This window comes from Macaca fascicularis, chromosome Y, assembly GCF_037993035.2.
Source record: "Macaca fascicularis isolate 582-1 chromosome Y, T2T-MFA8v1.1".
Classification (NCBI taxonomy): Eukaryota; Metazoa; Chordata; class Mammalia; order Primates; family Cercopithecidae; genus Macaca; species Macaca fascicularis.
The window spans coordinates 12,840,856-12,853,451 of NC_132903.1; the positions used below are offsets into that span (position 1 = coordinate 12,840,856).

General features: G+C 33.7%; 1 protein-coding gene across 1 annotated transcript in view; it reads left to right on the plus strand.

Moving 5' to 3' along the window:
* LOC141409531 (deleted in azoospermia protein 1-like) overlaps nucleotides 1-9,689 on the plus strand; it is a 55,843-nt gene extending 46,154 nt beyond the window's left edge. Inside the window, exons 24-28 of the mRNA XM_074030528.1 lie at nucleotides 1,854-1,925; nucleotides 4,219-4,290; nucleotides 6,566-6,637; nucleotides 7,464-7,498; nucleotides 9,626-9,689. Of these exons, the coding sequence (XP_073886629.1) occupies nucleotides 1,854-1,925; nucleotides 4,219-4,290; nucleotides 6,566-6,637; nucleotides 7,464-7,498; nucleotides 9,626-9,689 (315 nt within the window). The remainder of the gene's footprint in view (nucleotides 1-1,853; nucleotides 1,926-4,218; nucleotides 4,291-6,565; nucleotides 6,638-7,463; nucleotides 7,499-9,625) is intronic.
* Nucleotides 9,690-12,596: the final 2,907 nt, after the last annotated feature.

The window sequence follows — 12,596 nt, forward strand, 5'->3', positions numbered from 1 at the left end:
ACTATATCTGTGACCCATAATTATATCTATGGTAATAAACTGAAAGAGAGAGTAACTTTGAGATTTGCACAATGCCAACTCCAGAAAATTTGGTAAAAGATGTTTTGTATATAAAAGTTACGACAACATCTGAGACTAGAAACAGAAAGTAGTTACATTTTTGATTCTGTTACTTTTATTATAATAAAAAAGGACACAGCAGAGTAAGTAATTTTGTGTTTCTCATGTGTTTTTGAAAATGTGTAGGAATAATCGTGTGTGTTTTTTTTTTTTTTTTTTTCCGAAGATGCCACCATAGTGGCCTGTTGGGGAACAAAGGGATTATGTTGTCCTTCAGGTTAAGTGAAATAGCCACACATATACTTCCTGTTCATTCTTGATATTTTTCCAAGTCATATATCCCTATATATTTTTAAACGGTTCTTAATATTTTATTTAATTTTTTTTTACTTTCTTGTTAACCCAATTATAAACTCCAGTGGGAGCAATAGTACCTTTTTCTCTCTCAGTTTTTTGTGTAGTTAAGCAATGGCTGGTCCACCTAATGATAGACTATATAATCAAAGAAAGATAGTGTTAGTGTGGCTTTAGAATTAGCGTGTATCTGCCTACAATCTGCATCTGGCTTTACCAGCAATAGAAAATTTGTTGAAGAGAAACAGAAATGTTTTGCTGTTAATTACTCTTAAATAAGAATAGGAAGAAGAAAGAGTATTGCCTGTAAAAAACCCAAGCTGCTTTCTACCCCCTTCCCCATATAACCAGTTGCTAAAAGAATGAAAGCAGCTCTCCTTATGTGTCTGTCTACTTTATTCTTCTCTAAGTTTAGCAATTCATCTAGCTATTCTTTATTTGCAATGATTTCCAGATGCCTCCTCATATAACTTGCTGACTTCTGGATGTATTCTGGTTCTGGAATGGGTAGATTTCTGGTGTGTTTCACTATATATATATAAATCCTGTGAGTTTCTGACATCTAATGTCTCATCCCGGTTACTTTGATATTTAAAGTAGGATTTGACACACTCTATCACTTATTGGTGATAAATAACGTCTATATTCTTCTTAGTTCAATTTATGTCTTAGTTTAAAAGATATTTTCTTTGATGGAAAATAAAGTAACAAAATAGTGATGAAATATTTCTTCACTGGCTCTCCTTTGTTGACATTTTTCCATGTACTTGAAACGTGTAGGTATACCTCTTCTTTTTCCTTTCTGAACAATGGCTAGAAAAAAGTCCTACTTGGTTCTAACAATTACTGTGAGCCATTACTGAATCTGGGTGTATTCATGAATGCTGCTACCTATATGTTTTCAAACAATAAGTAGTTATTGAAACATATAAGACATTGTATTTTCTCTTCTCCAGTATTGGATTATATACTGCACTTAGATTTTCAGAATGAAGTACAGAAGAAGCCATAACATCTGTACAACTACATATTACCCTATAATATTGTCTAATACAAAACGGTCTAGAAGGATTTTTACGAAGAAATAGCAAATGTGTTAATTTAACTTACAGTGAAATCTGTGTTAATGGAGCCTTATCAGCAGTGTAGGAAATAACTTTTGGGTGTGAGTAAGTACACAGTGAAAGTAAGGTAAGCTTTTCCTGGTGAAATAGTCAATTCTTTTGTCATTTGTTCCCCATTCACACCCAAAATGTAGCACTTGACAGAGAATATTTCTTTCTTCTTAAAGTCATTCATTTAGAATTCTGCATTATTTTATATAGAAAAACAATATTTAAAAGGTTTTTACATTTTTGTTATATTGGGAATGATATTTCTTTCTAATTTAAAAAAAAATGGTTTACCATTTTCTTTTTCTCTGTACGCTTTATTTTCAGGCATTTCCTGTTTATCCAAATTCACCAGTTCAGGTCACTACTGGATATCAGTTGCCTGTATGTAATTATCAGGTAATGTAAGAAGGAGTAAAATGATTTACTTTTGCTTTCACATATTATCGAGACCTTTAACGTGTTTATACAAATTGCCCAAATAGTTGATCATTTTAAACTAGTGAAGTGTACCTAAAATTTAGGAAAACATTTAGAATTAGTCTAGAATGAAGACCTCTGTATTATTTAGAAGTAATGGAGTAATATTTTGACGGCAATATACTTGGCAATAACATTTCTGTAGAACAGTTTTCTGAGATTTAGTGTTCCCTTCTGTATTTCAGGATGTAGTTTTTATCTTTGCTGTCAAATAGCTGAAAGAAACATCCACACTGATTTTCATAATTTTTTTAGGGAGGTAGAGTGAAATCAAATTATTACCCACTTTTTAGAGCACAGAATTCCAATTATATTTTTATTTTAGCTGGCTGTTTCATGATAGTAGTTCTCTGGATCCCTTTTCATATATGTGACATCTGTGACCCATAATTATATCTATGGTAATAAACTGAAAGAGATAGTAACTTTGAGATTTGCACAATGCCAAATCCAGAAAATGTGGAAAAAGGTGAAGTTTTATATATAAAAGTTATGATAACATCTGAAACTAGAAACATAAAGTAGTTACGTTTTCGATTCTGTTACTTTTAATATAGTAAAAAAGGACACAGCAGGATAAGTACCTCAATATTGTGTTTCTCGTGTGTTTTTGAAAATGTGGAGGAATATTTTAATAGTTTTGGTTCCGTTTTTTCTTTTTGTTTTGTTTTTTTTTTTTTTTGAAGATGCCACCATAGTGGACCATTGGGGAACAAAGGGGTTATACCATACTTGAGGTTAAGTAAATTAGCCTAACATATACTTCCTGTTCGTTTTTTTTTTCCCCCAAGTTATTATGCCTATAAATGTTTTTAAATGGTTCTTTATAGTTTTTTTTTTTTTTTTTTTTACTTTCTTGTTAACCCAATAATAAACTCCAATGGGAGCGACAGTGCCTTTTTTTCTCAGGTATTTGTGTGCTTAAGCAGTGGCCGGTCCACATAATGATAGACTATATAATTAAAGAAAGGTAGTTAGTGTGGCTTTAGAATTAGCATGTATCTGCCTAGAATCTGCATCTGGCTTTACCAGCAATAGAAAATTTGTTGAAGAGAAACAGAAATGTTTTGCTGTTAATTACTCTTAAATAAGAACAGGAAGAAGAAAGGGTATTGCCTCTAAAACACCCAAGCTGCTTTCCGCCCCCCTCACCATATAGCAACTTGCTAAAGAGAATGAAAGCAGCTCTATGTATCTGTCTACTTTATTATTCTCTAAGTTTAGCAGTTCATCTAGCTATTCTTTATTTGCAGTGATTTCCAGATGCCGCCTCATTTAACTTGCATCTAACATCTCTGATCCCGGTTACATTGATATTTAAATTAGGATTTGACATACTCTATCACTTATTGGTGATAAAAAACGTCTATATTCTTCTTAGTTCATTTTATTTATGTCTCAGTTTAAAAGACATTTTCTTTGATGGAAAATAAAGTAACCAAATAGTAATGATATAGTTCTTCAGTGTGTCTCATTTGTTGACGTTTTCTATGTACTTGAAACATGAAGGGTATACCTCTTCTTTTTCCTTCTCTGTACAATGGCTAGGAAAAAAACCCCACTTGTTTCTGACATTACTGTGAGTCATTTACTGATTCAGGAATGTGAGCCATTACTGAATCTGGAGGTATTCGTGTATGCTGCTACCTGTATGTTTTCAGACAGTAGGTATTTATTGAAACATATAAGACATTATACTTTCTCTTCTCCAATATTGGATTATATACTGCACTTAGTTTTTCAGAATGAAGTACAGAAAAAGCCATAACATCACAGAAGAAGCCATAACATCTGTACAACTACATATTACCCTATAATATTGTCTAATAAAAAACAGTCTAGAAGTATTTTCACAGAGAGATAGCAAATGTATTAATTTAACTTACAGTGAAATCTGTGTTAATGGAACCTTATGTAAGAAAGTTATGTAAGAAATAACTTCTGAGTGTGAATAAGTACACAGTATAAGGAAGGTAAACTTTGGTGAAATAGTCAATTATTTTGTCATTTGTTCCCCCCTCATACCCAAAATGTAGCACTTGACAGAGAATATTTCTTTCTTCATAGTCATTCATTTAGAATTCTGCATTGTTTTATATAGAAAAACAGTATTTAAAAGTTTTTTATATTTTTGTTAGTTGGGAATGATATTTCTTTCTAATTTTAAAAAATGGTTTACCATTTTCTTTTTTTCTGTATCCTTTATTTTCAGGCATTTCCTGTTTATCCAAATTCACCAGTTCAGGTCACTACTGGATATCAGTTGCCTGTATGTAATTATCTGGTAACGTAAAAAGGAGTAAAATGATTTGCTTTCACATATTATCGAGGCCTTTAAGTTTTGTATACAAATTGTGTGAATAGTTGGTCATTTTAAACTAGTGAATTCTACCTACAATTTAAGAAAACACTAGGATTAGTCTAGAATGAAGACGTCTGTATTACTTAGAAGTAATGGAATAATAATTTGATTGGAATATACTTGGCAATAACTTTTCTGTAGAACAGTTTTCTGAGATTTGGCCCTTCTATATTTCAGGATGTAGTTTTCATCTTTGCTGTCAAATAGCTAAATGAAACATCCAGAGTGACTTTCATGAATTGTTTAGGGATATAGTGTGAGTAAAATAATTACCCAATTCTTAGAGCACAGAATTTAAATTTTCATTATAGCAAGCTGCTTCACAAGAGTTGTTCTCTGGTTCTCTCTTCATAGATATGACTGTATCTGTGACCAATAATCATATCTATCATAATAAATTCAAAGAAGTAACATCTTTGAGATTTCCACAATGCCAAATCCAAAAAACTGGGGAAAACGTGAGGTTTTATCTGTGGAAGTAACCATAAGAATGTCAGGGATTGGAACTATGAAGTAGTTTTATCCATTGTTTTATTATTATAACAAAGGAGTCAGCATAAGTACTTCAATATTATATATCTTATGTGTTTTTAAAAATGTTTAGAAATATTTGAATAATTTTGGTTTCCTTTTTTTTTTTTTTTTTTTTAAGATGCCACTGCAGTGGCCTGTTGGGGAGCAAAGGAGGTAGGTTGTACCTCGGGTAAAGTGAATTAACCTACCATGTCCTCTCTGTTCTTTCTGGGTTATTTTCCATATCATATATGCCTGTAAATATTTTTAAATGGTTTTTTATATTAATGTGTTACATTTTGTTACTTTATTTTTAACCCAATTATAATCTCCCATGGGCACAACAGTGCCCTTTTCTCTCTTAGTGGCTGGTCCACATAATAAGTGTTCAGTTCCTTGTTGATAGACTGTGTAATCTAAGAAAGGTAGTATTAATGTTAATTTAGAATTAGCATGTATCTGCCTAGAGTCTGCTGCTGGCTTTACCAGCCACAAAATTTTTTTTGAAGAGAAACACAAATGTATTGCTGTTAATAACTCTTAAATAAAAATAAGAATAAAAAGGTGTATTACCTCTAAAACACCTGAGCTTCTTTCCCTCCCTTACAACTAGTTCTGAAAATATTTGAAAACAACTGTTCTTATGTTTCTGCCTAGTTTTTTCTTCTCTAAGGTTAGCAATTAATCTTGCTCTTCTTTACTTGCAATGATTTCCAGATGACTCCTCATATAAACTGCTGACTTCTGGATATATTCTGTTTCTGGAATGGGTAGATTTCTGATGTGTTTTACTATACCTAAAAATCCTATGAATTTCTGGCATCTAATTTCTCTGATCTTGGTTACTTTGGTATTTAAAGCAGGATTTGACATACTGTGTCACTTACTGGTGATAGTCCATTTTATTTAATGTCTTAGTTTAAAAGACATTTTATTCGATGGAAAATAAAGTAACAAAATAGTAGTGAAATCGTTTTTCAGTGTCTCTCATTTATTGATATTTTCCATGTACTTGAAATGTGTAGAGTATACCTCTTCTTATTTTTCCTCCTCTGGACAATGGCTAGAAAAAAAGCCCTACGTGTTTCTAACATTTGCTGTAAGCTGTTACTGAATCTGGGTGTATTCATGTATGCTGCTTCCTATATGTTTCAAACAGAAGGATTTATTGAAACATACAAGACATGTACTGTCTTCCAGTATTGGATTATATACTGCCCTTAGTTTATTGAAATAAAATACAGAAAAAATCTTAACATCTGTAGAAGAACTACATATTGCCCTATTATTTTCAAACACAAAACTGTCTGGAAATATATCGACAAAGAAATAGAAAATGTATTAACTTACATTGAAATCAGTCTTAATGGAGCCTTATCAGCAGTGTAAGAAATAACTTCTGGGTGGGAATAAGTACACAGTTTAAGTAAGGGAAACTTTGGTGAAATAGTCACTACTTTGTCATTCGTCTATTTCCCCGCCCTCCCCAAAGGGGCTTAGCACTTGGCAGATAATATTTCTTTCTTCCTTCCTTCATTCATTTAGAACTCTGCATTTATTGTATATAGAAAAGTAATAAATATTTTAAAGATTTTCATATTTTTATATTGGGAATAATGTTTCTTTCTAATTTAAGAAAATGTTTTACCGTATTCATTCATTCTTTCTGTAAACTTACTTTCAGACATATCCTACTTATCCAAATTCACCAGGTCAGGTCACCACTGGGTATCAGTTGCCTGTATATAATTACCAGGTAATTGAAGGGGGAGTAAAATGATTTATTTTCAGATATTATTGAGGCCTTTAACTTGTTTATACAAATAGCCTGAATAGTCATTTTAAACTAATGAAATGTACCTGAAATTTAAGAAAACACAGTTGGTCTAGAATGAAGCCCTCTGTATTATTTAGAAGTAATGGATTAACATTTTGACAGGAATATACTTAGCAATAACTTTTCTGTAGAACCATTTTCTGAGGTTTGTTGTCCCCTTTTATATTTCAGCATGTATTTTTTTCATCTTTGCTGTCAAATAGCTGAAACATCCAGACTGACTTTCATCTTTTTTTAAGGGAGATAGAGTGAAATAAAAGTATCCCATTCTTAGAACACAGAATTCCAATTATATTTTTATTTTAGTTTGCTGCTTCATGATAGTAGTTTTCTCAGCCTCTTTTCATAAATATGACTGTATCTATAACCCATAATCTTATCTTTGATAATAAATAATAAATTGTAAGTACTATTATCTTTGAGATTTCCACAATGCCAACTCTAGAAAATTGGGAAAATGGTGAGGTTTTATATATAGAAGTAACAAAAACGTCACTAGTATCTTTGAGATTTCCGCAATTCCAACTCCAGAAAATTGGGAAAACGATGAGGTTTTTATATATAGAAGTAACAAGAATGTCAGGGGTTAGAAACATAAAGTGCTTCTTTTTTCTACTCTTCTGCTTTCATTTTAATAACAAAGGAGCCAGCATGATAAGTGCTTCAATATTGTATATCTCATGTGTTTTTGAAAATGTGTGGGAATATTTTAATAGTTTTGGTTTTCTTTTTTTTTTTTTTTAAGATGCCACCACAGTGGCCTGTTGGGGAGCAAAAGGGGTTATGGGATAAAGTGAATTAGCTTTACATATACTTTCATTTTTCTTGACTTTTTTCTATGCCATATATGTCTGTAGATATTTTTAAATGGTCTTTATATTAATGTTTTACATTTTGTTACTTTATTTTTAACTCAGTTACAAACTCCCATGGAAGCCGCAGTGCCTTTTTGTCTCTCAGGTTTTTGTGTGCTGAAACAGTGGCTGGTCCACATAATGATAAGTGTTCAGTTACTTGTTGATAAATGATCTAATCCAGGAATGGGGTAGTATTAACGTGATTTTAGAATTAGAATGTATCTTCCTAGAATACCTCTGGCTTTACCAGCCATAAAAACATTTATTGAAGAGAAACAGAAATGTTTTACTGTTACTCTTAAATAAGAATAGGAATAAAACAAGAGTATTGCGTCTGATACACCAGAGCTGCTGTCTTGCATCACACTGGATTTTTGAAAGATGTAAGTGTTAAAATTCTCAAACACTCCCTTACTACGTTCGTTTCTTAAAGTCCTTCTACTTCTGGTTATATTGATGCCTGGAAGACGTTTTAAAACAAAAGACTGCCTTAATGTATTTCAACTTTTCGTTTAAAACAAACTTTCTGAAGTAATACAATTGAATTTCAGTACAACCTATGTTGAAACTTTCAATACCACCTTTTTTGAGGAATAAATAAGTGGCTTTTAAACATATGTGTGTATCTGTTTAATTACACTTTCATTATTTTAAACATAGGCTTATTCAGCTCTTAACTACCACTGTAGTGAAGTTGATACAGGAGGTGATGTGCCAAATGAATGCTCAGTTCATGGAGTTGCCCCACCCTCTGGAAATTGCCCACAAAAGGCAAACATCTAGTTTTTTTTCCTTTTTTCTTAATATGTATTTCATATTTTTTTCTAGTTTTAATAATGATTTTTTGAGAAGCAAATATTTTTGCCCAAATTTAAATGTTAGCCATAAATCACAGAGCTTAAATAATGAACTGATACTCAATGTAACCGTTGTTGAAATTTCAGATACTCCCAATTTTCAATATATACATAAAGTTTCTAATTCAGCCATCCTTTTCTATATTTCTGTTCCACTAATTTTAAAAAAACATTCTTTAATAAATACTGTATTAATATGATTTGGCAGAATGCTATGGGAGGGTTTCCTCTAGAATCCTCCTCAAAAGAAGAATTAGTATGAATTATATGTCTCTTTTCTTTTACAACAGCATCAGTCTTAAGCAGTGAAAAATATTGTTTATGGCCTTCTCCATAACATTGTATGTGGCAGAAGTTCCCAACAGTGGTGAAGTCAGTAGTAATTTTTCAGATACTGAAACAGGGTTGTTTCTTTTTATCGTTAATGCAAATAATATTGTCATTTTTATGTCACATATGTTCTGTTAAATAGGTGGGTGTGTGGAAGTAGTTGATGTGCTGGTAATATGTATAATACCAAAGAGGTCCCGTTGGAGTGTAAATTCCTTGATTTGATACCCGATTTTAAAATGCAAATATTAAAACATAATCTTACAATATAACTGTCAGGTTTTGTCTGAGTATTTTTTCTTGAAATATTGGAGTTCACTTAACGATTTAACAAATTCAGCTTTTTAAACCAGTATTCTGTCACTAAGGTTCTAAAATAATTTGATTTGTCAGAAAACTTACTGAGTGATACGTGGTTAAGAATTACGAATCGCATTTTTATGATTTTTTTTTTTTTTGAGTCGGGGTCTTAACGGTGTCACCTAGGTTGGAAGTGCAGTGGTGTGATCTCGGCTCACTACAGCTTCCGTCTCCTAGGTTCAGGCAGTTCTCCCTGCCTCAGCCTCCTGAGTAGGTGGGATTACAGGCTCCCGCCACCACACCCAGCTAATTTTTGTATTTTTTAGTAGAGAAGGAATTTCATCATGTTGGCCAGGATGGTCTTGAACTGCTGATCTCAGGTGATCCGCCCACCTCGGCCTCCCAAAGTGCTGGGATTACAGGTGTGAGCCACCGCTCCCAGGCTCTTTTGCATTTCTTTAGAAGTAAACTAATATGTTCACTAAACAATAAAAAAAAAAACACCCATATTAAAAGTGAGTGAAAGAATTCTCTTTACATTACTGAACACTTCTATGTTTCAGAAATCTGTGGACCGAAGCATGCAAACAGTGGTATCTTGTCTGTTTAACCCAGAAAACAGACTGAGAAATTCTGTTGTTACTCAACATGACTACTTCAAGGTATGAAAGGAACACTATCATAATTAAAAAGCACAGTTCTTAGTTTTCAAGTTAGGTGTTTTCCTTGTGGTATATGTATTTTGAGATTTCTTAGAGCATTTTTTATTTTTTTGAGACACAGAGTCTCGCTCTGTTGCCCAGGCTGGAGTGCAGTGGTGCCATCTAGGCTTACTGCAAGCTCCACCTCCTATGTTTACTTAATGCCATTCTCCTACCTCAGCCACCTGAGTAGCTAGGACTACAGGTGCCTGACACCATGCCCAGCTAATTTTTTTGTATTTTTAGTAGAGATGGGGTTTCACTGTGTTAGCCAGGATGGTCTCGATCTCGTGACCTCGTGATCCACCCGCCTCTGCCTCCCAAAGTGCTGGGATTACAGGCGTGAGCCACTGCGCCCAGTCTAGAGCATTTAATTGAATGGTTGGCATATGATTGTAACCCAGTAAACCAGAATAGGTTTTACCTGGCAGTATATTTTCTGCTGCCGAACCTTGATATATAATGTAGTTACATTTAGGGAAGGATCCTGCAGCAGAAATTTGTGAAAGGGTTTACCAGAGAAGAGAGTTAGTTGACTACCTTGACCAAATAGTAAAAGAAAATTTTAGATACAGAAAGCAGATCTTGGCCAGGTGTTGTGGCTCATGCCTGTAATTCCAACACTTGGGGGCTGAGGTGGGTGGATTGCTTCAGCTCAGGAGTTCAAGACCACCCTGGGTAACGTGGCAAAGCCATATCTCTACAAAAATCAGCCAGTTGTGATCATTTCTGTTTGTAGTCCCAGCTACTCCAGAGGAGGCTAAAGTAGGAGGATCACTTGAGCCTGGGAAGTTAGACTGCACTGAGCCACGATCGTGCTATTGTACGCCAGCCTGGGCAACAGTGGGAGACCTTGTCTGAAAAAAAAGAGAAAAAAAAGTAGAACTTAATACATGCATATTGGACTAAAGAGAAGAAAAGAAATGGTTTATTCAGATGATACACCTGAACAGTGTGAAGGGAGAAAAGGGGTAAAGTGAAGCAGTAAAAAGTTGAGTAGAAAGAAAGGTTGATTCAGAGTTGGTCAAGTGGAAGAGAATGTGACTAGTTGAATTCCAGAAAGATCTGATTTCTTATCCCACTTTCTATCCATGTTGGATAGATAAATCTTAAGGCTTCAGTTTTTACAAGTGTAAAATGAGAAGGTACAGGACTAAAGGTTTCTGGGTCCCTGTGGTTCTAAGTCTATAAATATGAAAAAGAACTTGTCTATAAATATGAAAAAGAACTAACAGTCCAATGGGAGAGAAATAGTATGGTTAATAAAGGGAAGGCTTTTTTTAAATGATAGTTTTATTGAAATAATACTAGTAATACAATTTATGTATTTAAAGTGTGCACTTCACTGTTTTTTCATATATTCAGTTTTGCAACTTTTCATATATTCAGTTTTGCAACCATGTCCACAATTTTAGAATATTTAAATCACTCCCCTACCTTAGCAGTCACCTGCTTTTTTCTTAGAACTTGTGTATCCCTAGGCAACCAGTAATTTACTTTCTTTTTCTAAGGATTTTCCTGTCCTGGACATTTCATGTATATGGAATCATACAATGTGGCCTTTAGTGACTGGATTTTTTCACTCAGCATAATGCTTTTAAGGTTCATCAATTTTCTAGCACGTATCAGAACTTCATTTCTTTTTATTTATAGATATTACCTCATTCTGTTTATCCATTCATCTGCTAAAGACATTTGGATTATTTCCTTTTTTTAGCTGTTTAAATAATGCTGTGAACGTTCATGTACAAGTTATTGTGTGGGCATGTTCTTATTTCTCTAGTGTATATACTTGGGAATGGAATTGCTAAGTCATATTTAACTTTTAGTGGAACTGCCAGATTTGTAAAAACTGGCTACACACTTTACATTCAAAAGGAAATGTTTAACCATCACTTTGTGTCTTAGAACTAGCTTTGTTTTTTCATCTGTGAATGTATATAAGATGAAGCCTAAGCCTTTTTACAGGGTTATATTATGGATCTCCTGTATAATATAGAAGAATAGAGCCAAATAGCAGAATTAAGTTCTTAACATCTTTGCAACAGAGAGTAAACATATTTAAAATTGACATTTGTTCTCTTGTTGATTCGTTCTACATAGTGTAATTTAGAAAAGAAAGAACTGGAATTGTACATCAGCTTATCTTACCCAAAGTCCTGATGATTACATTGGTGTCTGCAGTAGTACTTAAATGATTTGCAAAGCAGAAGATAGTCGTGTGTGTGTGTTTTTTTGTTTTTTGTTTTTTTTTTGAGGTGACCTCATTTGGTCATCTAGCCTGAAGTGCAGTGTCACAATCACAGCTTACTACAACCTAAAACTCCTGCATTCAAGGGATCCTTCTACCTCAGCCTCCCAAATAGTTAGGACTACAGACATGCACTACCACACTTGACTAGTTAAAAAGATTTTTTTTTTTTTTTTTTTTTTTTTGAGACAGTCTTGCTCTGTCACCCAGGCTGGAGTGTGGTGAGGTGATCTCCGCTTAGTGCCAGCTCCACTTCTCAGGTTCATGCCATTCCTCTGCCTCATCCTCCCAAGTAGCTGGGACTACAGGCACCCGCCACCATGCTTTTTGGTTAACTTTTTGTATTTTTAGTAAAGACAGGATTTCATCGTGTTAGCCAGATGGTCTCGATCTTCTGACCTTGTGATCTGCCCTCCTTGGCCTCCCAAAGTGCTGGGATTACAGGCATGAGCCACTGTGCCCAGTCAAAAGAATTTTTGTTTTTTTAAAGAATCTTACTATATTATTCTGGCTTGTCTTGAACTCCTGGACTCAAGTGATCTCCCTGCCTCAACCTCCCTAAGTGCTAGGATTACAGTCGTG